This window comes from Melanerpes formicivorus, unplaced genomic scaffold, assembly GCF_026170545.1.
Source record: "Melanerpes formicivorus ecotype bairdi unplaced genomic scaffold, bMelFor1.0.p_v2 SCAF_16, whole genome shotgun sequence".
Classification (NCBI taxonomy): domain Eukaryota; kingdom Metazoa; phylum Chordata; class Aves; order Piciformes; family Picidae; genus Melanerpes; species Melanerpes formicivorus.
In genome coordinates, this window is record NW_027142368.1 from 17,247,537 (window position 1) to 17,274,928 (window position 27,392).

Consider the following 27,392-nt stretch of genomic DNA (forward strand, 5'->3'; position numbering starts at 1 on the left):
GGCCGGCCGCTCCTCCCCCTCACCGGCAGGGTCACGGCAGCACTCTCCCTGATCTCCCCAGGAGCCCGGGCCGGCTGCTGGGGGCCCTTTAATTTTATTTATTCCTCTCTTGACTGCTAAAGCCGAGGAACAGCTGCTGCAAGGTTGAGCTGCAAATCCTTGCCTCGCCGGGGGGCGGGAGGGGAGGGTCCGGCGATTTCCTCCTCTTCCCACTTGCTCCTTGTCTCCCGGTCCCCTGGGGCCTTCCTGCAGGCTCGGTGTCCCCCGGGCTCAGCACCCACTTGGCAGCCAGGAGGGGACAGGAGCTCTGCTAAATCATTCCCCAGCAGCACAGGGCAGGTCAGCAGGGAGCTCTGCAGCGAGCTTTCGGGGAGCGCTCTCACAGCAGCAGGAGGCAGCCAGCGGTGAGCAGAGTGCTGAAGGGATCTGTCTCACCCATGGCCCAGCTGGAGCAGGGCAAGACCTCAGTTTGTTCCCAGTGGCTCCATTTTTGCCTCCCTCTTCCTCCACTGAAGGCCTTCCTGGTTAATCCATTTGTCTTTCAAAACACACACAGCTGCACAGAACGGCTAGAAGCTGGCATCTGGCCTGGCACACCTCACCTAGAACAAAACAGAAAGAGGTTACCACAGCCAAGGAAGAGTCAGAGTCACCTGTGAGCACTGAAACCCTGCTGAGCTGCCCAGGCCAGGGAGCAGCCTGTGCTGGAGGGATGTGACATGCTGCTGGTGAGCCCCAGCCGGGGAGGTGCCATCTCCAGCCTGCTCTGGCACAGAGCCATGCCACAGCCCAGCCCCAGGCCTATCCCCTGACATCAGTGTCCCCACCAGGTCTGCAGGACTGGTGTGATGGCCCTGTGCAGGCTGTGAGGAGCCCCAGAGCCGGGGTCCAGCTGCCCCCTTCCTTCCCCAGAGGGCACCGAGCCTCCGACTCACCCTGCAAATCTGTGCCGAGCCCCAGGGGAGCCCAGGGCTTCTCTGCAGCTACTGAGGAGCACCAGCACATGCTGGCAGCCCGGGGGGAAGGGGTGGCCAGAGCCTGCAGACTTAATGGAAGGGTGGAGATGGCAGGAGGCAGGACAGCTGGGAATCTCATCCTGTGCCCCCGAGGGCAGGAGACGGGAGAGGCCCATGGAAAACACCAGGCCCTTGACCAGAGGAGGGACTGGCAGCCCTGGGTGAAGCAGAGCTGTGCTCTCACCAGGGACCTCAACCGCTCTGGGTGCCCCTGGGGATGTGCCACCCACGGCTGATGATCAGAAGGCAGGAGGGAAAGTTTACAGCACAGGGAAAACCAAAGGCTCCCAGGGGTGGAAGCAGGAGGCACCAAACCTGCCCCAAGCCTCAAACCGCTCAGAGGCTGTCGGGGCCAAGTCAGACGCTGATTGTATCACACCGACTGCCACCTCTGGACCTGTCACCTGCTGTCCCCCCGGCTGGCTGCGTCACCAGGCCTAAGTACAGAGCTCCAGCGCCTCGCCCGCTTTCTCCTTCCTCTCTTCTCCTCTTCTGCCTCGCAAAGCCTTTTGTGTCTTTCACCCGGGGTGGCCAGGAGAGTATCCAGTGCTGACTAAACACTTGTGAAGGTTGAGGGAACAGCAGCTCGGCATCAAAGGCACATTTAACGACCAGAATGTGTGACAATTAAATCGGTTCAGTCACACAACCAGGCGTCAGTCGCTGGGGCTGACTAATGGCCAAACCACTCCCATCGCGGAGCAGCTCTGCCCCGGGAGCAGCTCTGCCCCGCAGAAGCAAAGCTCAGCTTCTCACACCAAGCTTCTCGCCCCTGTGACTCCGAGGAAGCCCTGGGCCGGCGCTTGGAGCCGGCCAGGGACTGCTCCAGCCTCACCCAAGAGCGGCTGCGGGCAGCCCGGATCGCTGACCCCCGGCACACAGCCCCGCAGGTGCCGAGCTCCACGGCCTGGCTCGGCCCCCAGGCGCGATGCGGAGCTGCAGCAGGAGGCAAGAGCAGCCTCGACACCCCCCGGATAAGCTAAGCCGTGGCCCGGGAGGGCAGCAGCTCTAGGGATGGGTTGCTCAGAAGTTCAGAGATGACATCACGGCACTGCTAATTACTTTAGCAGGAGCAATCTGCGAACGAGCTGCTCTGCTGCAACACAGCACCCCAGCCCTTTGAAAGGCTCCGCCGGGAAAACACAGCCACACCTTGCACTCCAACAGACACTGCCGGATTGGGGTGGGGGGTCCTGAGCTCCCTCCTCCGGCTCCCCACACTACACTCTGTGCTCTCCTAGAGCAGGGAAAGGCTTTCCTAGAAGTCCAAGTGACCTTTGCCGTCCCACCCAAAGATGGGGGCAGGAACCCAGGCGCTGCAGCCCACGGTGCCTCTGCCAAGCTCCACAGGCTGCCCTGGCTGAGCAGAGAGGTGAGCACCAGGGAGAACAGAGACAGTGCAAGTCAGGGTGACTGCTCAGGGGCAGCTCCCCTGAACAGGTGCTGTGTGTGGGGCAGAAATTCCAGGTGCTGTCCCCAGTGACATCCACACAGAGCCGGCACAGGTTCGAGCAACTCCTCAGGAGTAACTCCACAACTTGTCAAAGCCCTGGCAGGCTGCTGAGCCCAACCACCCGGCTCCCAGAGCCTCCATGCAGCTGGGACCCCCTCCTTGAGCTCCTTGGTACACTGAGCCCCCCAGAGCCTCAGCCATCTGCAGGGACCACCCTTCCTGGACGGCACAGGCAGGGTGCCCCAGCCAGGGGCAGGATGGCTGCGTGCCCTGAGCGGGAGGCAGCAGGTCCCATCTCCCACCACCAGGAACACCCAAGGTGGCTGAAGCTTTGAGGGTGCAGCACACCTGATGTGCCAACACCTCTGCTGTGTAACCTTCAAGGCATCATCTGCTCTTTTCTTTGGGCTAAGCTGCATGGCTGACCTCATCTCAACCACCCCTGTCCTCTGCCCTGCTGTCCAGGAGAAACCCAAGCAAAATCCGCCTCGGCTGCCCACAGATCCTGCTGGCTCTCCTCAGCACAAGCCTTCTCCTCTGGCATCTCCTTTCTGCAGCCCTACAACCAACCTCCCTGTGCTCCACCAACTTCTCTCTCTCTCCTCTGCCTCCTCCCCAGACCCTCTGTTCTCTCTGGCCACTTGCCCCCATCCACACAGACCACCCTGAGACCTCCCTGCTCGAAGGCCTCCCCAGCCTGCTGCTTACCTGCAGCATGTGCACTCTGCTCCTGCCTCTGGTTCCTCTCCCTCTGCTACTTCCAGCCCAGCAGCTCCTCCCTTCCAGCCTTCCTGCTCTGCCCTCAGCTCAGCCCTGCTCCTTCCTCCCCCAGTCAAACTCCACCGAGCGCATGTGTGGCGGTGCCTCCCCTCTCCCTCTCCCTCGGGAATTCCACCTGTTTTTCCAATCCCCCACCCCCTCTCCCAGCACTGCTCAGCCACCCCTGGAGCTCTCTTCCCCAGTCTCAAGGGTCTCTCTCCCCCCTCACACAAGAGGCTGTTTCCATGTCCCTTCCTCCCCATTTCTGGGGACTTCTGTCAGTGTTGCCCCCTTCCCACCGGACATTTCCAAGCACAGCCTTCTTTATGTCAGCCTGAGCCTCCTTCTCTTGAGGCCTCACTCTAATGTCCTCTCCTTCCAGGACTACTTCTTCAAGCCCCACGCTGCTCCTTCCCACCTGGCCTTCCTCAGCATGCCTCCAGCCCCTCCCCACCGTCCTCCCCTCGGCACAGGTGAGACCAGCTCCCAGCATCCCTGCCCCGCTTCAGCGGCTGCCCTGAGAGGAGCAGGATCACACCGCAGGCTTCCATCACTGCCTGGGGACAGGAGCAGGAGGGCACAGGGAGGAGAGAGCTCACCCTGGCTCCCAACGTGCCGCAGCGCCCTGCCCACCCCCGGCCGAGTTTCCACGGCACGACTCAGACAAACAATTCCTTCCATGGGAGGCAACTCCCCGGCAGGGCAGAGCAGGGTGGCACAGGACGGGATGTGCCCTACCTGCTCCCACTCTCCTGAGGTGCTACACCTGGGAGCTCACCCCTGCCCCCAGCCTTGGCACAGGCCCCTGGATGCTGAGCCCAAGGCTAGGGACCACCCTTTCTGCTCCACCGGCACTCATGGCTCATTCTGAGCTCACACAGCTGGCTCTCATCTACCACCTGAGAGTCAAGATGGTAAGAATCAGCAGAGAGGGCAGAAGTGCTCTCAAGCCTGCTGGCCAGTGGCACAACAGCTGAGCCAGGCTCCAGGCCCTGTGCTGCAGAAGCAGCAATGAGAAGCTGAGGACTCCTCCTGGTCACCCTCCCTGTGCTGCAGCACAGAGAAGCCCCAGCAGGATGGGAAATGGGCTCCAGCCAGCAGCACCCTGCTGGGGGGGCTCCACAGTCACAGAACCCAACAGCAAGGAGGCAGAGGAGGGCTCTGCAGCCTAGACAACAGGACTGGACATGGGCTGCAGAGATGCAGACCATGAACTGCACCTAAAAGGCAAAGCCAGCAGTGCTGCCTGCGTGTCACAGGGCCCTGTGAAGGCAGAGACCCCACCACAGCACACAGCTGCAGGGGGTCCCTGGGCAGGTGGTCCCTGCCACACAAGCAGCAGAGAAAAGGGCACTTGGTGGCACGTTCCTGATGCCACTCAGACGGTGGATGCCCAGTGCTGTGCACCAGACACTTCTGTTCTGGGGGCAACCCAGGTGGAGAGAGGGTTCCACGGCTGGTCTTGGGCTTCAGGGGCAACAGTCCACATCCTCAACAACCCACCCTGCTCCATGACTGCACACAGAGGACATCCACACCATGCTCATCTCCAGGCCTGGCTCACACCATGCCCACCCTCTGGCCCCTGCCTGCCACGCTGCTTTACCCAGGATTAGCCTCATTTTACAGACAAAGCAGGGAGGGCTCCAGTGCAGCCTCCCCCAGTGAGGCTGCATCCCACCCTGCACCGTGGCGAGCGAGCATCCAACCCAGCCTCTTCCACTGCCCCAGGAGATGTCCTTGTCAGAACGAACAGGCATGGGGATGGGTTGAGATGCCCCCAGACCAGAGCTAAGGGTCCGGCTGGAGCCCACCAGCGCCACCCCCCTCGGCTGCTAAGGAAGAGCTGCCCGGGCCGGAGGCAGTGAAGGTGATAATTAGATTAAAGCCGCTAAGACGCTGCGGGATCAACTCTCCTCGCGGTGCTCCACTCACTCTTCACACCCCAAACCGATCAGCAACCCCTGGCGCAGAAAATCCTGCTCCCCTCAGCCGCCGGGCTCCGAAGCCAGCAGAGCACAGCCTGCAGGGGGTCACCAGCACAGGGGCACAGGCAGCGCCGGCACGCTCGGGGCGGGCGGGGAGCCAAGGGGCAGTGCGGGGCTCGGCTCCTGCCGGAGGTCACCTGGACTCCGCACAGCCCACGCGTGGGGCTGAGGAGGAGACTGATCACCGCAGCAGTGCCCGGGACACGCCGGCGGAGCAGGCTGGAGCGGGGATCCCGTTCCGCAGCCGCGGGGCTGAGGGCAGGGATTTGACTCCCGGTCCCGCGGCAGCCAAGTGCCCGCAGCCGGCCGCCCGGAACGTCCCAAAGCCGAAGTTGCCAGGACTCGCCAGAGCCCCGGGACGGCCCCAGACGCAGCCGTGCCTGCGTGGAAGCTGCCGGCTGCAGGCCGCGGCCGTTCCCTCCGCCCGGGCGCTGCCGGGAGCCGGGCGGAGCACGGCCGCCGCCTCTGTCCGAGCCGGACCGCCGCGGAAACGGGCCCGGCCCCGGGGCTCGCAGCCCGCTCGCTCGGGCGGTCACCGGCCCCGCGCTCTCCAGCCCCGCTTCCCCCGGCCCCCGGGACAGACCTCCTCCGAGCCACGGGTGGCACGAAAGGGTCCCGGGCGGCGGGGAAGGGCCCGGTGCCGGCGGGCCCGGCGGGAGGCAGCAGGGCAGCCGGGGCGGGAGGAAGCTGAGCCCTGCCTGGAAGGAGCTCGAGCCGCCGGGCAGGGCTGCGGGGGCTGCCGGGCGAGGCCGGCCGTGCGGAACGGCGCTGCGGGGGCGCGGGCCGGGGGCCGGGAGGGCAAATCCCCGCGGCTGCGGCCGCGCTCGGTGCCCAGCAGCGGAGTCGCCACCGGCGTCTGCGGGCAAACGTGGGGCGCGGAACACCGGGACGGGGCCCGAGCTGCCGAGGGGGCGGCGGAACGCAGGAGGGAGGCGCAGGAGGGGCGGCCAGGACCGGGAGGGGCGCGGGAGACCGGCCGGCAGCGGAGGGGGCGGCCGGGCCCGAGCGGCGGAGAGAGCTGGAGGGAGCGGCAGGGAGCGGGAACCGGGACGGGGCAGGGGAGGCCCGGGGCCCACGTGACTCACCGGCGGCGGGCAGGAGGCCGCGAGCGCGCGAGCACCGCTCCCGGGCACGGACCGCGGCCGCGCTCGGCGGCTGGGCTCGACGTCACGGCCGCGCCTGCGCGCCGCCACCGGCCGTGCGCGCCGCCGCCGCCACCCTTCATTGGCTGCCACGCGGGGCGCCGCCGGGGGCCGAGGCGCGCATGCGCGCGAGCCCGGGGAGGGGCAGGTGCGGGCGGCCGCGAGCCCGCGTCACGTGGGGGCGAGGCCCGGGCCGCGCCTCGGCCGGGAGCGCGCATGCGCGGCACACACCAGCCCGGCCCGGAGCCCCGCGGGGCACGGGAGCGGGACCCGACCCCCCGCCCCCCCCCCCCCCCCCCCCCCCCAGCTTCAGGGCGCAGCTCCGGCTGGGCTGGCAGCCTGCCGCCCCTGCCCACCCCGAGCCCCCCGCGCCGCCCCCTCGGGCAGTCACTCCCCGCGGGGAAAAGGCTTCATGATTTAATAACAAACGGTACAAACGGGGTAAAAGCGCGGAGCGGGGCCCGCCGGCGCGTCCCGCGGGGCCGGCGGGAGAGCCTCCCCCTCCCCTACTTGAGGTCCATGAAGCGGATGTCCATGATGAGGAGGAAGTTCTTGGGCAGCGGGCGCGGGGCAGGCGAGAGCACGGTGAAGACCTGGCGCTCCAGGTCGACCCCGGTGACCACGATGAAGCCGGCCACGCTGGTCTCCGAGATGTTGTCGTCGGGGCTGTCGGCGGTGCTGACGCTGAGCAGGTGGTGCACCATGTCCCGCCCCGGCGTCACCGGCACCAGCTTCAGCTGGTTGTCCTCCTGCGACATGCCCAGCGGCAGGCACGAGTCCGGGATGGTCGGGGCCCCCACCTTGTAGATCTTGACGTCGGAAAACTTGACGTCGAAGGCGTGGGGGTAGAAGCAGCCCCGGAAGCCGTAGAAGTACTCCCGGATGCGGTCGTCCCGGCACTCCCGGCGGAAGTCCTTGGAGCGCTCCACCACCCCCCCCGGACTTGGGCAGCAGGACGGTGCGCACGAAGTGGGGCAGGTCCCTCTTCAGCTCGTTGTAGAGCCGCTCCTGGTCCAGCACCACCACCACGTCCACCTCGAAGGCGGAGGCGGCGTGCACCAGCGCCTGGTAGCCCGAGCCCTTCACCCAGCCGCAGGTGTTGATGACGCAGCCGCTCACCGAGGCGCGCCGGTTCACCTCGCAGCGCTGGTTGAAGACGTCGGCCAGGCGGGACGTGATCTGCAGGGGCGGGCAGGGGTGTCAGGACACAGGGACCCTCCTGGGGTGCCCACCTCCCCTGGCTTCCCAGCACCAGCCCACTGCCCTCAGTACTCCAAACCCGAGCTCTTGCTGCGGCGCTGCGTCCGCTCCGACCACGCCAGAAGCTCAGGGCAGGCGGCTGGCAGGCCCCAAGTGGCGAGAGGGGCAGTGCCAGGCCCTGTCCTCCTCCCTGGGGACACAGTGATCCCCATGCTGTCCACAGCGTGCTCAGATACAAACTGCCAGGGCACAGGAGCAACACCCAGCCCCTGGGATAAAATCCTTCCTCCCCCACCCAGAGCTGACAGCCCCAGGGGCAATTTGCCATGTGGGGGGCTGAAGCTGCTCACAACATGCATGTACTCTACAGCCACGGCCAGAGAGCCACTCTCCTGCCCCGTGGCTACAGGGACAAGAGCAGTGCAGGGCTGCAGCAGCCTGCAGCCAAACAGAGGCCTCTGTCACCAGACAGCAGTGGTGGAGGGACCCTGGGATCAGATCAACTCTTTTGAGTATTCTCAGTTTTCTCTTGAGCTGCTTTCCACTCAGGTCTCCACGCACTGAGCACAAGGCTGAGGGCAGGAGGCAAGGCCATGGCTGTGTCCTGCTCACTGTGACCCCCAGCTCTGGCTCTGTCCTCCACAGCCAACCATGACTGGCATGGGGGCTCATGGTCAGCAAGCAGCTCAACCACGGTCCTTAAGCTCCTTCTCCCCAGGTCGAAGAGCTTCTCTCCTCCCCAGGGGCTTCTTCCAGCCCCTCCATTGTTTGTTACCCCTCTGCCCACACTGCCCTCCCCATGATTCTGCTGATCTGCAGTGCCCAGAAGCGAGTGCAGCGTTTGGTCTGGGCACATGCCACCATCTCATAAAGTGGCAGAATCAACAGGGTGATCCCTGCTGGCCAGGAGCTCTAAACCGAGTCCATCCCGTTGCGAGGCCTCCCCGGGGCTCCCTGCACTCACCTTGTTGTAGAGCTTGATGTTGGTGCCGGGTGTGGTGGAGCCGAAGTGGTAGACAAGAGGGGCCTGGAGGGAGAAGCCCTCCTCCACATCAGCTGGCCGCTCGATGTAGAGGGCGCCCATGGTGCCGGGGATGGAGACAGAGCCCTGGCCCACGTCCAGCTCCACGAAGGTGGGCCGGCGGCCCAGCCGCACCGCGTAGTTCAGCAGCAGGCGGCACACGGTCGTCTTACCCACGTCGGTGGGCCCCACTACCATGACGCGGGGCCCCCGCTCGTCCTCCCGCTCCGCCTGCCGCCGCATCTGTTCCAGCGCCGTGTGCGTGTTGAGGTAGAGCAGCATTGGGGTGTCCTTGGAGACGTAAGCCACCTCCGTGCGGCCGCTGAGCTGCACGGTGCAGCCGTGCCACGTGAACACGGCCACCTTGGCACCGGCATCAAAAGTGAACTTCTTGTTGCGCGTCAGTTCGGTGCCGAAGACCTCGGCCATGCCGGTGAGCAGCTCCAACTGCACCGTCTGCGAGGCCTCCACCTCGAAGCGCAGCTCTGTCTCCCGCTCCAGCTCGAACTTGGCCACCTGCTTCTTCTCCTCGCCGCCATCGTCAGCCATGGCCTGGGTCCCAGTCTGCCCGCCCGTCCCAGCCCCCTCAGGCCGCTGCGACGGCACCGCCGCTGCCCCTACCGACAGCCCTCGCTCGCTCTCCCTCCCGCCCGGCGCTCACGCATCGCCTCCGGCCGCCGCACTTCCGCCCCGCAGCGGCTGCGCCGGACGTGAGGTCAGAGCGGCGCGCGGGGGGCGGGGCGAGCGCCGGCGGGGTCGCTCAGGCGGCGCTGGGGGAGCGCGCTGTGACGTGTGACGCAATGACGCAATGACGCAGTGGGCTCGGGTAGAGCCGGTTCGCCTAGCGGGGGGGCGTGGTTCCCCCCGCCCCGGCGGCGCAGGGTTAGGCTGTGCCGCACCGCGGGACCCGCCGCCCGCGGCTCGCCTGCGTCTCACTTGCGTGTCACTCGTGGTTGTGTACAAGCTCCCCGCACAGTTTACCTCTCCTTTGCGTCTGCCCCGGGGGTGCGGTAGAGCGGGGTGCAGCAGGGGAACGCGGGGAGACGTGGTGGGGCGAGGGGGACAGGGGGGAGCACGGAGGAACATGGGGAGCTGGAGAACGGGGCAGACACAAGAGGGCATGGGGGACACACGGGGACAGCAGGGGCTGGGGGGACCTGGAGTAACCGTTGAGACATGAGGGAACCGAGCGGACCGGGTGGCAGAGGGGTATCGGTGCCAGCAGCGCGTCCTCGACGACGGTGCTGACGTCTGAGGTGCGGACGGTGACGTCGCGGCAGTGGGGGATGAGTCACGGTGCCATGATGCAGTCCCCGGGCATGCAGGCCCCCCCTTGCGCCCGCCCGGTGCCCCCGCCCCGGGGACAGCGACAGCGGCGGCAGCGGGGACAGCGGGCACAGCGGCAGGCGGTGAGCGGAGCCAGGAGCCCGGCACCCTCGGGACCCCCATCGTGACCCCCGGGACCCCAACATCTGCTCGGGCACCCCACCACGTCCCCCTGGGACGCCCATCGCCCTCAGCAACGCCTCTGTCGTTGTTCCCCTCCGAGACTCCCATCGTGACACCTTGACATTGCCCACCCCGGGCACCCCCATCCTCCCCTCGGGAAGCCGCATTGCCCCGCCGGCCGCCCCCCCGGGACCCCCACACCCCACTTAAGAACCTCCCCAACCCCGTCCACTCCCCAGACTTTGGGGTACCCCTTTGGGGGGTGGGCAGAGGCTGTGCGCGGACCCAATACACCGGGACCCTCATTCCTGCCATGAGCCGCCCGGTCTCAGCGGGCCCGGGGGATGCTGAGAGCTGGGGGTGTTGAGGAGGGGTCCCGGGCAGCGCCTCCCGACTCATCACCCCCTTTACCCTCTCGCAGGCCGCCCCCCTCTCCCGCCTCCTGCTCGCCGGGGGAGGCCCGGGGTGTGCCCCGGCCCCGGCGCGGGCGGGACGGCGACTTTCGGCGCGCTGCTGCGCTGCTTCCCGTGCCAGCGGTTCTGCGGGGGGGGGGGCGGTGCCCCCCGGGGCACTGCCTGCCGCCGGGCCCCCCCCCCCGCCACCACCTGCCCCCCCGTACCTTCCGCAGCTACCTGCCTCGCTCGCACCGCACCTACAGCTGCGTCCACTGCCGGGCACATCTGGCGCGACACGAGGAGCTCATCTCCAAGGTGCCCCCCGCTGTCCCCCAGGAGCTGGCACTGCCACCGTGCCCCATCATGGTGGCCCCGGCTCATGGGCACGGTCCCGGGGGTCCCCAGGGTGGTGGGCTTCCTTCTGATGTGAGGACAGTGAGGGTCCCCCCCTGCCAGGGTGTCCCAGGGCAGTGCGCTGCTCCCATGGTAGTGCCTGGATAGTCAACGGCTCCCTCAGCCTGCCCCTGGCCTGGCATTTGTGCCCCCCGTGGTGTCACCACGGTGGTGGGTGTGCCCACTTGGGCTGGCACGGTGTGCGGTGGTTATACAGAGGGGCAGGGGGGCAGGGGTGGCACATGGGATACGGGGGGCACAGGGAATGTGGGGGCCTGGGGGGCACGGGCCCAGCCAGTGACTCGTGCCATGTCCCCCCAGTCCTTTCAGGGCAGCCACGGCCGTGCCTACCTGTTCAACTCCGTGTGAGTACCACCGGGCACCTGGGCAGTGCCAGGGGGGGAGGGTCCACAGCTGCGGGCACAGGGGGGTACCCGGGGCTGCTGTCCCGGTGGTGCCGGGCTGTGCCACGTCCAGCCGTGCCAGGCTGCCCCGCGCTGGGCTGTGCCATGCCCTGTCAGGGGCACGTGCCCTGCTCTCTCGCCCAGGGTGAACGTGGGCTGCGGCCCCGCGGAGCAGCGGCTGCTGCTGACAGGGCTGCACTCCGTGGCTGACATCTTCTGCCAGAGCTGCAACACCACACTGGGCTGGAAATACGTGAGTGCCCCCACGCCTGGCACCCCTGCCACCCCTGCCATACTGCATGCACCGCCTGGGCACCTTGTGTCCTGCCTGTGGGCCCTGTCCCAGTCACCCACCCTGACCTCTGCCATGTACACCACCTGGGGCACCCTGCGGACCCTGCCCCTGACACCCAACCCTTGCCGTGGGCATCCCGAGCCCTCTCTGTGGGCACAGCCCTGGGCAACCCAAAGCCCTGGTTTGGGCACTCCAAACCTTGGCTGTGATCACCAGGCTGGGCACCCTGAAGCCATGGTGAAGGTGGCAGCTCGGGCACCCCAGCCCCGTGGCTTGGGCAGGGGCATGGTCACAGCGGGGGGCTCACGCTGCCGCCCTGCCCCCCAGGAGCAAGCCTTCGAGAGCAGCCAGAAGTACAAGGAGGGGAAGTTCATCATCGAGATGTCTCACATGGTGAAGGAGAACGGCTGGGACTGACGGGCACGGCGGGCACGGGGCGGGCACGGGGCGGGCACGGGGCGGGCACGGCGGGTGCCCAGTGCCAGCCGCTGCTCCCCGGGCAGGGGCAGTGCCCCCACGCGGGGGGGGGCTGTGGAGGCTTTTCTAGGGCAATAAAGGCTTTTTTTGTAGCAAGGTGCTGGGTGCCACCTGCCCCCAATGCTGCCACCCTCCTGGCTCAGCCCAGGAAGCCTGGGGTAACACCTGGCACACAGCTGGGGCTCCTGTGGGTACCCTGGCCTGGGCAGGGTACCCCTGATAGTGCCCCCTGCACCCGGGCTGCCCCTTGGCATCCCCACAGCAGGAGCCGAGGGGTCCCGAGCCTGTCCTGGGGGTGAGCAGGTCAGACACTGGGGCAGGAGAGGCACAGGGGGAGGTGGGGAAGGGGGGAGAGAGGAATGGGCCTAGGGAGGGACACAGGAGGGAGATGGGAGGTGGGGAGAGGGGAAGGAGGGCTGGAGGGAGGATGGAGAGAGGGAGAGAAGGTGGAGAGATGAGGGCTGGAAGGTGGATAGAAGAGGGAGGGGAAAGGGGAGAAGGAGGAAGGAGACATGGCAGGGTGGAAGGAAGGAAAGAGAGACCAGGGGTGGGGAAAAGAGCTGGAGGGAGGGAGGAAAGTAGAGAGGGATGAAAGAGAGTGGAGGAAAGGATGAGAGCTGGAAAGTGGTTGGAGGGAAATGAGTAAGAAGGGAGGGGCAAGGGCCAGAGGGATGGAGAGAGAGGGAGGGACATGGAAAGGAGGGATGGGAGGAGAAAGGAAGGAGAGAGGGGACAAGAAAAAGAGGGAGGAAAGGTTGTAGGGAAGGAGGGAGGGAGCAGGATGGAGGGAGGAGAGGAGGCAGGGAGGGAGGGCAAGGGCAGGGGTCAGGGCTGGGGGTTGCTGAGGCAGCCCATGAGGAGGGCACCTTGCCATCATCATGCCAGAGGATGAAGAGGAAGGGTCGCAGGGCCTGAAGCACCAGGGCTGTGTGCGCCACCGAGGTGCCCTTGGCACCCTCCACGCTGGTCTCGTCCAGCGCCAGCGGTGCCCAGTGCCGTGCCACCTCCACTGCCACCGCAGGGCCCCCTGCCAGCCCACGCAGCTCCGCCGCCAGGAACAGCCTGAAGCCTGCAGCACCTCGGCGCTGCCACCCCGGGGCCCCAGGGTCACAGCGGCGCGGGGACACCGGGGACACAGGGACACAGCGACACAGGGACACCAGGGGCACAGGAGACACAGGGACACCGGAGACACAGGGACACCAGGGGCACAGGAGACACCAGGGGCACAGGAGACACAGGGACACAGCGACACAGGGACACCAGGGGCAGAGGGACTGTGGGGGACGCTGGGGACATTGGGGCAGCTGGGGAATGGACCCCCAAGGGGCAGGGGAGGGGCCAGAAGGGCCCTGCGGGGGGGGACATCCTCGCCTGTCACCTCCCGGGAAGGAAGTGAAATCCGCTGCAGCCCCCCGAGCCCCAGCAGGGATGTCACAGGCAGGGGGCGGGTGGCATTGCCCCTGCCACGGACCAGTGCCAACGCATCCACGGCGTGGTCGAGGCGCAGGCAGGGCAGTGCCAGGGCGGTGGCACGGGGAGGGGTGCGGGCTGCCCACCGCAGCGGCTCCAGGAAGGTGTGGGGGGGTCCAGTGTCCATTCCAGGGCCCCCAGAGCTCCCGGGGCACCCGTGGCACCAGCACCAGCAGGCGCAGTGCTCAGCTCCAGCACTGCCAGGATGGGCTCCCCCTCAATGACGGCGCAGTGACGTCACCGCCTGGCATCCCCCCAGTACCACTGCAACCACCTCACAGCCTGGCACCATTCCAGTGACACCACAGTGATGTCACAGCCTGGCACACTCCTCGGTGCCACCAGAGTGATGTCACAGCATGGCATTCCTCCCACTCCTAGGGCAGCAATGTCACAGGCTCTGCTCCCCTTGGTACCAGGGGAGTGACATCATAGCTTGGCATCCTCCTTGAGTGCCACGGGAGCGATGTCACAGCCTTCCCCTGCTGTGCCAGGGGAGTGAAAATCACAGCCTGGCAATGCCTCCCGTGCCACCACAGTGAGGTCACACCCGAGTCTGCCCCCATGCCACAGCACACCCACCCCCTCCTGTGCCCACTACTAGGTCCCAGTCTTGGAGGTACCAAGACCTGCAGGTGGGGGTCAGTGAAGGAGCCCACTGGGTACATGGTGGGCACCAGGCAGGGTGGGTGTCTGGGGCACAGGCAGGGCATTGGCACTGTCTGCTTGGCCTCCAGTGGCATGCAGCAGGTGGCTGTGAGCACATGGTACCAGGGCTGGGGGGGCAAAGAGGGCCACGGGGGGCAATCCTGGCCTCTGCTCCATACTGGATCCTAGGGGCAGGTGCTGGTGCCAGCCCCCAGGACAGATTCCAGTTCCAAGTCCCAGGTCAAACCCTGAGGCACATCTCAATGCCAACACCCAGGGCAGATCCCAGTGCCAACCCCTCACCACAGATCCCACCACCAAACTCTGCTGCAGATCCTGGTGCCAACCCCCAGGGAAGGTCCCAGAACCAAAGCCTGGGGGCAGATCCCTGCCTTAACCCTCGGTGCCAACCCCTGGGGCAGAGCTGGAGCAGACCCCCTGGTCCATACTGTGGAGGTGAACAGTGCCGAGCAGCAGCAGCTGGGGCTGGGTGGGCATGGTGGGCAGCACTCCTGGCAGCAGCCCGTGGCTGGCATCACACACCCAGCCACCGGCCTGCAGCAGGGCCAGGCTCCCGTTGCCACTCAGGGCACACGGGTGGGCTCCACAGAAGTGCCATGACCCCAGCAGGGCTGGAGGTGCAGCTCTGACAGGTGGCATGGCTGGCACCAGCCCCAAGCCACCCTGACATCAGTGGCCCTTGGGCTGGCACCCCTCGGTGACCCTGGGGTGCCAAGGAGCAGTGGGCACACAGCTGCCCCAGCTCGGGGCGGGGCTGGAGCCCCTCTTCCCGCCTCCAGGGGCGGGGTCCGGTATGGTGCCGCCCCGGGGCACGGGGCACTGGGCACTGGGCACTGGGCACTGGGCATTGCTGGCCATGGCAGGCAGGATCGCCGAGGTGGGTGGGGGACACCGGGGACCAGACCGGAGGTGCGGGGCCGTGGCGCGGGGACTGCTGTTGTCAGCACCGAACAGTGCCAGCCCCGGGGTGGCGTCTGGCTGAGCAGTGTGGGGGTCCTGGCACCCCCAGGGTGCGAGAGAGCCGGTGCCGGGGAGCCGGTGCCGGTGCGTGGGGGATGTCCGTGCTCAGGGGCTGCCGGTACCGGCGTGCGGGCGGTGCCGGTGTTCTGGGGGTGCCAGTGCTCAGGGGTCTCCGGCACTGGTGCTCAGGGGGTGCGGGGTCTTGGTCGGTGCCGGTGCTTCAGGGGTGCGATGTGTCGGGAGGAACCGGTGCTCGGTTGGTGCCGGTGGTCGGGGGGTGTCGGTGCTGCGCCTCGGGGGTTCCCGGTGCTCGCTGCGGCCCCGCCCCGCCCCAGGCGCTCTGGTTTCGTTTCCGCGGCCGGATCCGCTCCCTACGGGGAGTGACTTGCGAGGAGGGGCGGGAGGGGGAGGCGGCCCCGGGGTGTGATCCGCTGCCCCCCACCGCAGGAGCTGCGGGAGGCACGGAGCTGGAGCGGAGCCTGCGACCTGCGGCCGCTGGACGGCAACCTGCTGCGGTGGGGGGGGCTGCTGCTGCCGGTGAGCGGAGCGGGGGGGCTGGGGAGGACGTAGGGCGACAGGGGGGTCGGGGGGGCTGGTGCTCGTGAGTCGGGTGGGGAGCACGGCGGAGATGGGGGTGTCCTGGAGCCTGCACGGGCTCTGGGCGACACGGGGGTACGGGGGGCCTGAGGAGCAAAGGTCGGGGGTGGGGGTGTCCGCTGGGCACAGAGGCAGTGGGGGCAAGTGGGATCCCTTGCAGATGAGAGGGGTGAGGGCACTCTCGAGGTACGGGGGGCCTGGAGGGGAGATGGCACACTGGAGGCACGGGGGGAAGGGGAGGGACGGGGCTGGGGAGGTTCTCCTGGGGGCACTGGGTGGGTGAGGGCCACATGGTGGGGAGTGTCCCGCTGGGGACACTGTAGGACCGGGGGTGCTAGGCTGGGGGCACTGGGAGGGTGTTCCTCTCCTCGGGGGGGGTCACACCGTGGTGGGTGCTGGGCCTCAAGTCTGGCCAGGGGATGTGAGGTGCCCCCCATTACCTTGGCAGAATAAACCCCCGTACAGCGCAGGAGCCTTCCGCTTCGAGCTGGCCTTCTCCCCCCACCACCCCCTGTCCCCGCCCCGTGCCACCCTCCGCACCAGCATCTATCACCCTGGCGTGGACACTGCCGGCCGGGTCTGCCAGCCCCTCACCTCTGCGCAGCACTGGGCGCCCACCACCCGTGCCATCCAAGGTGGGCACCTCGGGGTGTGTGAGGGAGGACGGTAAGGAGAGTGCCCACCGTGACCCTCCCTGTGCCATCAGTGCTGCAGGACCTGCTGCTGCTGCTGGACAGCCCAGACACGGAGCGGGTGCTGCGGCAGGAGCTGTCCCGGGAGCTGCGCCTGCAGCCGGAGCTGTTCTGGCGCCGGGCAGAGGAACACACTCGGTGCCACGCAGAGCCGCGCCCGGACCGCCCTGCGCCCTGAGTGCCCCAGCCGGCAGCACCCCCCTTTCACCCCTCCCTCTGTGCCAGCTGGGGCTGGCCTTGATTTTGCCCCCCGACCTGGAGCCTGGGTGCCCAGGCAGGCACTGACTGTAAGCTGGTCCTGGCACCCTGCGTGGGCTACTCCCCCCCAAGTTAATAAACTGCCTCCCGTTGCTGCTTTGGCCCCACGGTGCCTTCTTGGGACGGCGGGGGGCATCAGGGGGGCATCAGACAGCCTGCCTGTCCCTCCCCTCTGTGGTGGCAGTAGGGCAGTGCCAGGGCTCTGCCCATCCCAGCGCCTGGCCGCATCAATGCCCTAGACCCCTGTGCCCATGCTGCCCCCATGAGAAGTGAAGCCATCACAGCCTGGCACCACAAACTTTTACTGCTAGGGACAAAGCAGGGAATGAAGCAAGGGGATGATGCAGGGTGGGGGGTGGTAGGGGGACCCCCCCCTCAGCGGTTCTTGGTCTTCACCAGCCCCTTGGCCACCAGGCAGCGGTACAGCTCCTGCAGGTACGTGTAGATACACTTGGCATCGGGCACTGGCAGCCGCACCATGTCCTCCACGTCCAGCAGTGGGGCACAGCCCACCCGCTCCCTGTGGGAACATTGCTGTCACCAGGGGCCACCTGTCGTGGACAGAGGTCGGCAGGGATCTGGGGAGGCTCTCACTCGGCAGTGGAGAAGGCCAGGGTGAAGTTGTGCCGGCGGGCACTGGGCTCAAGGGCATCGTAGTCGAAGGCGTCCGGGAAGAAGCTGTGGAGCAGGGCGCAGAAGGCCAGGCCGCTGCCCCAGCTCCCCGAGAAGTTCTGCACGTCCACGTGCTGCCAGGGGGCACGGGGGTCAGCGACAGGGCTGCCCCACGGCTGCCCCACGGCATGCCCCCACCCTGCTTCTCACCTGGTAGCTGCGGGTCCTGGCACGGCACCACTCCAGCAGCATGGTCTTCACCGTGGCTGTGCTGCCTGTCCGCTTCAGGTGGGGAGCCATACCCTTGGCTGCCCTGTGGGCAATGCTGGGCACCATGGGGCACCTCACACCCCACACCTGGGACCTACCCCACACACAGCCCCCCTTGGCCCCAACCAGTAGTTCCCCACTGGCCCCTTTTGCCCAAGGAATCTGCCCCAGTGCCCCCCAGTGCCCTGTGCACCCCAATGCCCCTCTGCCCCACGTCCCTCACAGCCCCGTGGCCCCTAGCCTTGTCCCTTCCCACTGCCCTATGGCTCCCAGTCCCCTGTGCCCACCATGGGGACGTGCCCCTCTCACCCTCCAAACTTCTCCAGGATGGCACTGCGCCCCTGTGCCCGGGCACTTGCACGTGGCCGGCTGCCAGCCGCCTCCAGCCTCGGCCGTGGCCCTGCTCTCCCAGGGGGTGCCTGGCCCTGTGCCTTCCCCGTCGGTGGAGCTCTGCGGGCACACAGGTGAGGGTAGTGCTGTGGGTGCCCACAGTGGGGCAGGGCTATGGGACAGCCCTGATGCCAGTCATGGGGCACCATGGGGCACCTCCCCTGCCCACACTCACCCCTCACTGCCTGCCGAGCCCTCGGAGGTGCCAGCTGCAAAGGAGTGAGAAGGGTTGAGTGGGGTGGGAGGGGGCATGCCAGGACGGGGGCACCCCAGGGTTCCATTGCGCATCCGTGGTGCACCATCAGGGGCAGGGGGCTGAAGGTACCCCACCAGTGAGCAAACATGGTGGGGGGGCTGTAGGGGACCCCATGGGGGCTACAGGAATGGACACTCTGGGTAGGTTGGTGACGCTAAGGGGGCCTCTGGTGCCTTCACAGGGCACTGCCAGCCCTGCCCAGTGCAGTACTTACCTGGGGGCAGTGTAGGGGACACAGGGGACGTAGGGGACACAGGGGACGTGGGGCTGGTGCTCCCCCCTGAGGACGAGCTGGGCGGGAACTCGGGCCACGGCTCTTCATCTTCATCCTGCAGCCATGTGGGCTCCGTGCCAGCTTCCCGGGGCTCCATGCTGCCCTGGTCACTGCTGTGGGAGCACAGGGCTGGCACTGAGGTGCCCCTCAGCTCGGCGCCCCGCAGATCACCTCCCCCCCCCGCCAGACCCCTGCGTATCCCCGACCCTGTCCCTCTCTTCATGCCCCCGCCAGCCCTCACACCCCCATTCTCCCACCCTGGGCACCTCATGCCCCGCTTAGGCTCCCCAGTACCCCAGCGTGGTCCCCCTCACCTCCGCCAGCCCCCCCATGCCCCGCACCAACCCTCCCCATTCCCCTCCTGCTGCCCCATTCCCTTTCCCCGTCCCCCATGTCCTACCCCGGCCCCCCCTACCCGCTTCTAGCGTTCCCATTCCCCCTCCTGGTATGTGCCGGCTCCCCCCCCCCATTCTGCCTCTCAACCCCCATGTTCCATCCCACCGCCCTCGTACCCCCTGCCGCCCACCCAAACGCCCTCCCAACCCCCGTGTACCACCCCGGCACCCGCAGACCGCGACCTCCCGTTTCCTACCCGCTCCCTTGTTTCCCATCTCGACCTCTCCCCACTCCCGTCTTGGCACCCGGTTGCCCCTCCCGCCCCTCCAAATCGCACCCTGCCCCCCCGAACCTCCTTCCCCCGTACCGCCTCCTCATTCCCCCTCTCGACTCAGCCCCATCCTGATCTCCCAGACCCCCTTCTCACACCTGTTGTGCTTCCTCCCGCCTCCCCGACCCCCCGGCTCCCCCTCCCGGCACCCAAGCCCCCCAAAGTCCCCACACCCTCCACACCGCCGGTCCCCTCGCCCCGTACCCTCCCGGCCGCTCCCGTTCTTCGTCGTGGGGCTATTTTTACCCGCGGGGGCAGGTGCCGCCTTCACTCACCGCCCACCGCGGGGGACCGGTGAGGACAGACGGACGGACACAACGTGGCGACAGCCGACAATGTCCGCCAGGCACCGGGGGGGATGCGGGGGAACACGGGGGAACACCCTTGGAGGGGGACATGGCGGGTCACGGACACACGGGTCACGCGGACGGGGCGGTGGGGTCAAGGCAGAGTCACGGGGGGGGTAACGGAGCCCACGGGGTCCCCCAAACCCCTCACCCCCCGAGATCGGCCGGGACCGGCCCGGCACCGGCCCGGGACCAGAGCCCAGTGCCGGCCCCGGACCAGAGCCCAGTGCCGGCCCCGCCCCGTTAGTTACGACCACGCCTCTTCAGCATACTACCACGCCCTGTACGCTGTGGCCACGCCCTGTACACTGTGGCCACGCCCTTGACACTCTGGCCCCACCCACGCAGGACCCAGGCGCGCGCCTGCCCCCTCGGCTCTCCGCATCCCCTTGGCTGCCCGCGCCGCCACGCCTCCTCCCGCGGCGCCCAATCAGCATTGGGGACACGCTCCTGCTCTCCCCCTCGCCCGACTTCTATTGGTGGCAGCCGGCAGCGGGGCGGGGCGGCTCTGCGCGGGGGCGGAAGCGCGGCGCCCACGTGGTTCCTGCGGGGACCGCCGCAGGGTCCCGGACTGGGCTGAGCGGGGTCCCGGGACGAACGGAGACGAACCGACCCGGGCGGAATCGAGCGAGGCCGAAGGGACCCGAGCTGGTCCGGTTGCGGCCGCCATGGACCCTCTGCGGGCTCAGCAGCTGGCGGCAGAGCTGGAGGTTGACATGATGGCCGACATGTACAACCGGTGCGCCCGGGGCAGCTGGGGCACAGCAGGGCACGCGAGTGGGCGCGCTAGGGTGGGCCCGGAGCTCGGGGGCATACTGAGGGTGCTGGGGACACGGGGGGGGCGAGTATCAGAGGTGCTGGGGAGCACTGGCGTGGTGGGCGCAGGGGTGTGCTAGGGACTGCCTGGGAAATGGTGGTGTCTGGGGATAAGGAGGCACTGAGGGCGCTGGGAGCGTCCGTGGCTGGTGGGCACTGGCGGGGATCGGGGGTGCTGCGGGTGTCTGGGAAATGGTGGGGGGCACAGTGGGAATGGGGATCAGTGGGAGATTCCAGAGCTAGCTGTGACCCTGGGGACCAAGTGGTGCTGGGGGCAGGGTGCAGAGGTGCTGGGCTGGGGCTGCCCCGTGCTGAAGGTGTGGGTGCTGTGCAGGATGACGCAGGCATGCCACCGCAAGTGCGTCCCCCCGCACTACAAGGAGGCGGAGCTGTCGAAGGGGGAGAGCATCTGCCTGGACCGCTGCGTGGCCAAGTACCTGGAGGTGCACGAGCGCATGGGCAAGAAGCTGACGGAGCTCTCGCTGCAGGACGAGGAACTGCTCAAGCGCATGCAGCAGAGCACGGGCACGGCCTGAGCCCCCCTGACACGGCCTGAGCCCCCTGACCCCACCCACCCCCAATAAACGGGCGGCTTCACTTCCCTCACCCCCTCGAAGCCCCCACCTGGGAACGTCTAGAGGTCCATGTTGAGCCTGGTGAGTGCTGCTGAACAGCCTCCCTCCTTGATGTCCCCAGCTGCCACGTGCTGTGTCCTTGAGGGGGGCACCCCTGGGTGGCCCCCCTGTATCCCAGCCAGGCCCAGCCCATGTAATCCCAGGATTAGGCAGAGCCAGGCTGAGCCCCTCATAATCCCCTGCGGGGTGCGGAGGGGGCTCTGCCCTGCCCTGTCTGCAGGGACACCAGGGGGAAGCTGCGGGGGGGACCTCACAGGGGGACACAGCCCTGGAGCTACTGGAGAGGGACAGTGAGACCCAGAGAGCTGCAGCACACAGGGACACTCGTGGGCGTCCAGCCCTGTTCAGGGTGGGGACACATGGCCAGGGACCACACAGGGACATCACTGAGACCCCTAGCCCTGGCTAGTGGGGGACAGGCAGGGACCACACAGGGAGCAGCTGGAGAGGGTGAGGGATACCCACGTGGACACCCAGAGAGCTACAGCCGCTCAGGGACACCCAGTGCCACCCACGTGGAGAAAAACCCTGGGAGGACATCCAGAGACCACTGCTGGGGAGGCACCTGGGTGGGGACAGCTCCAAACCCATGGGGACACCCCAGCCCTTGGTGAAGAACCCTTGCAGAGGAACCCCCCCGAGGTGATACCGCGCAGAGGGACCCAGGCCAGGGGTGACCAGCCTCTGTCTGTCCGCGGCCAGGCCGTGTGCTGCTGCCTGCTCTAAGTGGGTCAGGCCTCGTGGGGCGCGGGCGAGGCGCGGGCGGTGGCTCCGGTACAGGCAGTGCTGTGCCAGCACCCTGCGGGGGGTGCAGCTGGCAGCGCGCTGGGGTCAGCGGCGCCCGGGACGGTGGCAGGAGCGCTGTGCCCGGCGGCGGGTGCTTCCCGTGGTGCCTGCCTGTCTCTGTCCCCCTGTCCCCTCCCGGCCGTGCCCTGCCCACCTTGCCGCCTGCCGGCTGCCATCAATATCTTAAGCAGGGCGAGTGGTGCTGGGGAGAAGCCCTGCCCCCCGCCCCCGCCCCCGCAGCCAGGCTCTGCTCTCCCAAAATAAGACCATTTTTAATAAATAATTTCCCACCTGTCGGTTCCTGTTGGGGGCTTTACCCGCTCAGGATGGGGGGTGGGTGGTCACACACGCACCCCTGCATCGTCCCCCCGCCGCTCCCCGCAGTTCTGGGCCCTCCCTGGGGAAGGGGGGCATGGGCACCCCGTGGGTGCCAGGAGGTGGCTCAGAGCCAGAGCAGGAGCAGGGTGAGGAGGGGCAGGAGGGTGGGAGGCTGGCTGGGGGCTGCGGCGGCCGGAGGGGTGCAGGGGTCCTGGGGGCACTGGGTGTCCTCGGGAGGGCCGCGGGAGTCTCGGGACGGGGGAGGCGGCCGGGGCTGGGATCCCCGCAGGTCATGGGGGGGGAGGCCGTCGCGGTAGAAGGCGGAGGGCGGAGCGGCCGGGAGGGTGCCCGGACGACCCAGTGCCCGCCCAGGAGTGCCCATCACTGCCACCCCACCGCCGCCAGCTTCCTCCTCATCCTCGTCGGGGCAGCCGTCGAAGTCCGGGGGCCGAAGTTGCCGCAGGTCAGTGCCACGACGGTGCGGAGGGGTGGCACAGAGCACCGGCGAGCTGGAGACACGGGTGCGGCGGAACCATGCCCAGAGCGGCTGTGCCCGGCAGTCGCAGGCCCAGGGGTTGGCGTTGAGGCGCAGGAACTGGAGCGCAGGCAGGGCGGCCAGAGGGTCCCCCGGCAGGGCCACCAGGCTGTTGTTGAACAGGTAGAGGATGGTGAGCCGTGCCAGCCCCCGGAAGGCGTGGCGGTGGATGGTGGCCAGGCGGTTGGCATGCAGCAGCAGCCGGTCCAGGCTGGGCAGCCCCCGGAAGACGCCCGCAGACAGCACCCGCAGCCGATTGCCGTGGAGGAAGAGGTGGCTCAGGTTGGCCAGGTCAGCAAAGAGATCGTCCTGTAGCGGGGAGGGTGGGCAGGGGGCTGGGTATGGCGTGAGGAGACCCACCAGGAGCCCCCCAGCCCAGCCCCACGTCCTTCTGTGGTGAGCACTGCCTGCAGACTTACCCGTGGGTGCACTCCATGGGTGCCACCCATCACCATGCCCCACATGCCAGCCCCATGAGCATCGCCCTAGTGCCCTGCAGTGTGTCCTTGTCCTGCAGGCAGCAGCCATCACCTTGCCTCACGTCCCTGCTCCGTGGGCATTGCCCAACCCAGCACCATCTGTCACCAAGAGCCCCCTCTCACGTCCCTACCCTGCTGGTGCCACCTACGGCACTGCCCCATGGCTGTCACCTTGCCCCACATCCTGACTTCACAGACATCACCCTGCCCCTCATCCCTGCCCCCTGGGTGGCACTCCTCACCCTGCCCTGCATCCTGCAGGCATCTGCCACTGCCCTTCCTGTGACTGATCAGTGGGCATCACCTTGTGCTGCACCCCAGCACCCTAACCCAGGGCTCTGCTCCGGGGATGCCACCTTACCCGTGAACCTTCTCCACAGCCCAGATGCTTGCCCGTGCCCTGAGGGCATCCAGCCACCACCCTGCTTCAAGCTCTGCCCCGGTGGGCATCACCCTCCCCCCATCTCCCCTAGAGCCCTGCCCCACGGGCACACAGGGCCCTGGCAGACCTGGAGGTAGAGCAGCCCGTTCTCCTGCAGGTAGAGGTACTGGAGGCTGTAGAGGCCACGGAAGATGCCACTGGGCAGGCTGGCCAGCTGGCACCGGTAGAGGTGCAGGGCCTGGAGGCGCCGGAGCCCGTGGAAGGTGTCAGGGGCCAGGGCCCGCAGGTGAGGGTTGTCACCCAGGTCCAGCTCCTCCAGGGCGGGCAGGTGGCGGAAGGTGCCCGGCTGGATGGAGGAGATGTTGTTGGAGTAGAGCCAGAGGGTGACGGTGCTGGGCCCGAAGGTGCCCGCCCGCAGCGCCCTGATGACGTTGTTCTGCAGGAAGAGGCGGCGGGCACCGGGCGGCAGCCCCGCGGGCACCGAGGAGAAGTTGTTGGCCTGGCAGCTGACGGTGGGCGGCGAGACGTAGCAGGTGCAGAGTGCGGGGCAGGTGGGTGCCCCACCAGGCACCCACGCCAGCACTGCCAGCAGCAGGGCCGCCAGGCCTGCGGGCACAGCGGGGCATCAACACGGGGCATCGCCTGGGCACCACCCCCCCCAACACTGCACCCACTGCCCCGGGGGGGCTTCCTCCCAGGAACCCATGCCCCACAGGGACCCCCAGGGCTGTGCCCACCCGCAGGGCCGTGGTGCCCCAGCAGAACCCCAGGCCCAGGAGCATCCCTATGGCCACAGTCTCCTAGGAAACTCCCAGGGCCATGCCCACCCCACCCAGCCACGGTGCCTTAGGAGAGCCACAGCATTAAAAGACCCCCCCAGGACCACAGCCTCCCCGTGGGGCCATGACCTCCAGGAGTCCCCTAAAGGCCATTGTGCCTCGGACCCCCACAGGGCTGTGCCCACCCAAAGGGCCACAGTCCCCTAGGAGAAACAGCAAGGCTGTGCCCACCTCTCAGTACCACGCCCCCCAGGACCACAATCACCCCACACAGACCAGGGCTCCTTAGAAGAGCCCCAAGACCATGCCCACCTCCTAGCACCACGTGCCCCACGAGCCCCCCAGCTCTCTGCCCACCCCCGTGCCCACACTGCCCCGATCCCACATCATCCCCACACCATCCTCCTCCCCACACACCTCTCCCCTGCCACCGTGCCCCAGAGCACCACCCTGCTCATGCTTTGATGATGGCAGGGGTCTCTCACCCCCTCCCCACCCAACGGGATGGTGCCACGTGCGTGTGCCACGGACACGTGTGGGGCGGGGCACGCGTGGGCGCGAGCTGTCGCCAGTGACATGCTTCTTTCCCCCCCCCCCACCTCCACTCGTGTCCATCCTCTCCCCAACCCCCCCCTCCCCATCACCCCCCCGGGGCTGCAACCCGAGAGCTTCATCCATAATTCACCCCGAAGTTCTGGCCCCGTGCCCGGGATGCGCCCAATCGCCGGTACCGGGGGAGGGGCAGGGATGGGGGGAGGGGGGCGGCGGGCCACCCTGCGTCGCACCGGAGGTGCACCGGGTGGGTCCACTGCCCCCCGCTCCCGCTCCTCCTCCGGTGAGATATGGGGAGGGGGGAACGCCCGCAACCCCCCTCCCCAAGCCACCCCCGGAGGCGTCCGTCGCAGATGCTCGGTGCCACCCCCTCCCCCGTCGCCCCGTGTCGCCGTGCGCCCCCCACCCGCATCCCATCTGTCACACTCCCCCTCGCCGCGGGCTGACTCAGTTGGGAGCTGAAGTCACCCGGTTCCCGGGCACCGACGACTGGGGAGGGGAGGGGTATTGGCACCCCCCAACACTCCCCTCTTCCTTCCCCGTGCCAATATCACCCCTAAAAGTAGGGGTATGGAAAGGGGGGGCATCACTCTTGGGGGAAGATGGCACCCTGGGCACCCTTCGCACCAGTGGGGATGTGGGTGTGGGGCACCCACGTCACGGGATGGGGGTCATAGGGTACCCCTAAGACCTCCCACACCCTGGCATGGGGGTCCTGAAGTGGCACTCTAGGGATCTCAGGGCACCCACAGCCCGAGATGGGAGTCTTGGGGTGGCACCCAGTACCCCCCACGAACATCCGCATCCCAGGGTGAGGGTCTGGCACCGGGTACCCCGTGGGCAGCTACAGCATGGGGTGGCGTCCTGAGGTAGTGCCAGGGGTCCCCGGGCTCCCCCCCACGCCGAGGCCGTGGGTCCTGGAGATGCATCGGATACCTTCACGGGGTACGCCGGGATGGGGGTCCTGGGATGGCACCGGGGACGGTGAGGCACCCCCCACGCAGAAGCCGTGCAGCCTGGGGTGCCACCGGATACCCTATGGCGCGCACACAGCGGTGCGGGGAGCCTAGGGTGGCACCGAGCAGCCCGGTGATCGCGGGGTCCCCGCACGCCGGGTACCCCAAAGGTTGTACCCTGGGGTGCCTCGAAGCTGAGCCCCCCCCGCCGGGTGAGCGCCGTGGGGGTGCCGGCGAGTCCCCAGGCGTACTGGGGGGGCACCCCACGCCGGGTCCGTGCTCTCACGGATGGCACAGACCCTCCCCCTCGGGGTCAACCGACCCCCATGTCCCCCTCGCCCTCCCGCCCTCCCCTGCCGCCCGCCTACCTGGGGGCAGGTCCCGGGCCGGGGGGGGGGCCCATGGCGGGGCCGCCGCTCAGGCGCGTCCCGCTGCCCCGGGGCTCATGGCCGGTGCCGGGGGCGCTGCTCGCACCCTTCGCCCCCGCCGCGCCGCCCCGAGCAGCCGTCGCCCCAGGGCATGGCACGGGCACGGGCGGGTCGGTCCCGGGGTAGAGGGAGGGGGGGGCGGGGTGGGGGGGCTCAGCTCAGCGCGGCTCTGCCCGCGGCTCCGGTGGGGCTGAGCCCGGCCCCGCGCCGCGCCTTATCCCGGGGCGGCCGCGCTCCGCCCCCCGCCGCCGGCCCCGCCGCTTAACCCCTCCCGGGCCGGCCCGCCCCACGGCGGGGAGGGACGTGGGGGACCCCGGCGGGACCCACCGCGGGAAGGGGGGACTCGGTGGTGGGTGTCCCCCTGCTGGGCACGGGGCCTGGCGCGGGGATGTCGCGGGGGGGGTCGCACGGCGCCGGAGCCCCCCCGTCCGTCCGTCCCCTCCTCACACGGTGGCGGGGCGGTGATGCCCGCGGGGACCCATGGGACGCACGGTACCCACACGGGTGGGTATCTCGGGGTCGGGTGCCCGGCGCTGGATCTTTCAACGGCCCGAGTGGGCGTGCTCCAGCCCTCGCTCCCACGCGTGCCCGGCGCTGTCCGTGGTCCCGACCCGGCGCTGTCCGTGGTGCCACCCGCCGCTCCCACCCGGGACCACCGCACCCCTCGGGGCGGCCGCGGCTGGGGTGCGGCGGGCCTGAGGGGATCTGAGGGGGTCTGTGGGGACCCGAGCCGTCTCAGTGGGGTCTCTCGGGGTCTCGTGGGATCTCTGTGGGGCTCTGTGGGGTCTGCGAAGGATCTCGGGAGTCTGTGGGAGCTTGGGGGGCCGGTGGGGGGGATTTATGGGCCCCACGCGGGGGGGCACGCGTGGCCGCGCCAGGCTCGGGCACACGCTGGCACCGCGGCGTGTTTGCGGCACCGTCTCCGGCGAGTGAAATGCCACAAGCTGGCGCGGCGGGCACCGTGGGAGGGGGTGTGGGCGGCGCGGGGCTGACTCAGGGGCCGCCATCCGCTCCCTCCCAAACTGTGCCCCCCGCGTCCCTGGCACGGGGTTCTGCCCACCCTTCGGGGGTCCGCAAGGGGGTCCCAGGGGAATGGACCCACCCGTGGGTGCTTGCACCACCTGCCTGGGGATGAGGGAGAGGGGCACGGGGCCAGGCCTGATGCCGCCAGCCAGGCCTGGGATGTGCAGCAGAGGGTGAGAGCTCCATGAGGGGTTGGGTGGAGGACAGATGGATGGATGGACGGCTGGGCAGGCAACCTCTGGAAAG

At 68.3% G+C, this 27,392-nt stretch overlaps 7 protein-coding genes across 8 annotated transcripts; 3 read left to right on the forward strand and 4 right to left on the reverse strand.

Annotated features, from left to right (window-relative positions):
• Nucleotides 1-6,754: 6,754 nt before the first annotated feature.
• On the reverse strand, nt 6,755-9,276 carry CLP1 (cleavage factor polyribonucleotide kinase subunit 1). Its single transcript, XM_068148621.1, is given in 3 exon segments — nt 6,755-7,296; nt 7,298-7,537; nt 8,523-9,276. Coding segments are annotated over 3 exon segments (1,278 nt in total). The 5' UTR covers nt 9,129-9,276; the 3' UTR covers nt 6,755-6,864.
• A 727-nt stretch (nt 9,277-10,003) lies between these two features.
• Nucleotides 10,004-12,083, forward strand: YPEL4 (yippee like 4). Its single transcript, XM_068148622.1, has 4 exons — nt 10,004-10,738; nt 11,138-11,181; nt 11,365-11,473; nt 11,843-12,083. The coding sequence occupies exons 1-4, from the start codon at nt 10,373-10,375 to the stop codon at nt 11,930-11,932; spliced, it is 609 nt and encodes a 202-aa protein (XP_068004723.1). The 5' UTR covers nt 10,004-10,372; the 3' UTR covers nt 11,933-12,083.
• A 274-nt stretch (nt 12,084-12,357) lies between these two features.
• On the reverse strand, nt 12,358-14,773 carry SERPING1 (serpin family G member 1). The gene is given in 7 exon segments (XM_068148566.1): nt 12,358-12,408; nt 12,859-13,070; nt 13,463-13,571; nt 13,574-13,614; nt 13,617-13,649; nt 14,067-14,219; nt 14,563-14,773. Coding segments are annotated over 7 exon segments (810 nt in total).
• A 175-nt stretch (nt 14,774-14,948) lies between these two features.
• On the forward strand, nt 14,949-16,736 carry UBE2L6 (ubiquitin conjugating enzyme E2 L6). Its single transcript, XM_068148623.1, has 4 exons — nt 14,949-15,011; nt 15,542-15,631; nt 16,140-16,326; nt 16,398-16,736. The coding sequence occupies exons 1-4, from the start codon at nt 14,991-14,993 to the stop codon at nt 16,559-16,561; spliced, it is 462 nt and encodes a 153-aa protein (XP_068004724.1). The 5' UTR covers nt 14,949-14,990; the 3' UTR covers nt 16,562-16,736.
• Nucleotides 16,737-16,924: 188 nt separating this feature from the next.
• On the reverse strand, nt 16,925-19,637 carry SMTNL1 (smoothelin like 1). Of its 2 annotated transcripts, none has more exons than XM_068148625.1 (7): nt 19,357-19,637; nt 18,384-18,556; nt 18,089-18,122; nt 17,833-17,973; nt 17,464-17,566; nt 17,236-17,387; nt 16,925-17,161 (listed from the first exon to the last, which is right to left on the reverse strand). In XM_068148625.1, exons 1-7 carry the CDS (start codon nt 19,506-19,508, stop codon nt 17,017-17,019), a joined length of 900 nt encoding a protein of 299 aa, XP_068004726.1. In that variant the 5' UTR covers nt 19,509-19,637; the 3' UTR covers nt 16,925-17,016. The 2 variants fall into 2 exon arrangements, with proteins under 2 accessions (XP_068004726.1, XP_068004727.1); XM_068148626.1 differs by having other exon boundaries at nt 19,315-19,400.
• Nucleotides 19,638-19,962: 325 nt separating this feature from the next.
• On the forward strand, nt 19,963-20,908 carry TIMM10 (translocase of inner mitochondrial membrane 10). The gene is made up of 2 exons (XM_068148471.1): nt 19,963-20,196; nt 20,608-20,908. The coding sequence occupies exons 1-2, from the start codon at nt 20,126-20,128 to the stop codon at nt 20,807-20,809; spliced, it is 273 nt and encodes a 90-aa protein (XP_068004572.1). The 5' UTR covers nt 19,963-20,125; the 3' UTR covers nt 20,810-20,908.
• Nucleotides 20,909-21,791: 883 nt separating this feature from the next.
• Nucleotides 21,792-25,668, reverse strand: RTN4RL2 (reticulon 4 receptor like 2). Its single transcript, XM_068148567.1, has 4 exons — nt 25,573-25,668; nt 24,873-25,017; nt 23,536-24,014; nt 21,792-22,856 (listed from the first exon to the last, which is right to left on the reverse strand). Exons 1-4 carry the CDS (start codon nt 25,666-25,668, stop codon nt 22,137-22,139), a joined length of 1,440 nt encoding a protein of 479 aa, XP_068004668.1. The 3' UTR covers nt 21,792-22,136.
• Nucleotides 25,669-27,392: the final 1,724 nt, after the last annotated feature.

Excerpts from the sequence above, each read along its gene's own strand:
- TIMM10 (XM_068148471.1), top strand. The coding sequence starts at position 20,126 with ATGGACCCTCTGCGGGCTCAGCAGCTGGCGGCAGAGCTGGAGGTTGAC. Across the intron at positions 20,197-20,607 it reads ATGGCCGACATGTACAACCG|GATGACGCAGGCATGCCACC; the intron begins GTGCGCCCGGGG and ends GGTGCTGTGCAG.
- YPEL4 (XM_068148622.1), top strand. The coding sequence starts at position 10,373 with ATGCTGAGAGCTGGGGGTGTTGAGGAGGGGTCCCGGGCAGCGCCTCCC. Across the intron at positions 10,739-11,137 it reads ACGAGGAGCTCATCTCCAAG|TCCTTTCAGGGCAGCCACGG; the intron begins GTGCCCCCCGCT and ends ATGTCCCCCCAG. Across the intron at positions 11,474-11,842 it reads CCACACTGGGCTGGAAATAC|GAGCAAGCCTTCGAGAGCAG; the intron begins GTGAGTGCCCCC and ends CCTGCCCCCCAG.
- SMTNL1 (XM_068148625.1), bottom strand. The coding sequence starts at position 19,508 with ATGTCCCCCTCCAAGGGTGTTCCCCCGTGTTCCCCCGCATCCCCCCCG. Across the intron at positions 17,388-17,463 it reads CCAGGACCCGCAGCTACCAG|CACGTGGACGTGCAGAACTT; the intron begins GTGAGAAGCAGG and ends GCCCCCTGGCAG. Across the intron at positions 17,162-17,235 it reads CTGGCCTTCTCCACTGCCGA|GGAGCGGGTGGGCTGTGCCC; the intron begins GTGAGAGCCTCC and ends ATGTTCCCACAG.
- UBE2L6 (XM_068148623.1), top strand. The coding sequence starts at position 14,991 with ATGGCAGGCAGGATCGCCGAG. Across the intron at positions 15,012-15,541 it reads TGGCAGGCAGGATCGCCGAG|GAGCTGCGGGAGGCACGGAG; the intron begins GTGGGTGGGGGA and ends CCCCCACCGCAG. Across the intron at positions 16,327-16,397 it reads CACCACCCGTGCCATCCAAG|TGCTGCAGGACCTGCTGCTG; the intron begins GTGGGCACCTCG and ends CTGTGCCATCAG.
- RTN4RL2 (XM_068148567.1), bottom strand. The coding sequence starts at position 25,668 with ATGCATCTCCAGGACCCACGGCCTCGGCGTGGGGGGGAGCCCGGGGAC. Across the intron at positions 25,018-25,572 it reads ATGCTGTAGCTGCCCACGGG|GAGGAGCGGGAGCGGGGGGC; the intron begins GTACCCGGTGCC and ends ATCTCACCGGAG. Across the intron at positions 24,015-24,872 it reads CACGGGGCCAGAACTTCGGG|GCCTGGCGGCCCTGCTGCTG; the intron begins GTGAATTATGGA and ends CTGTGCCCGCAG.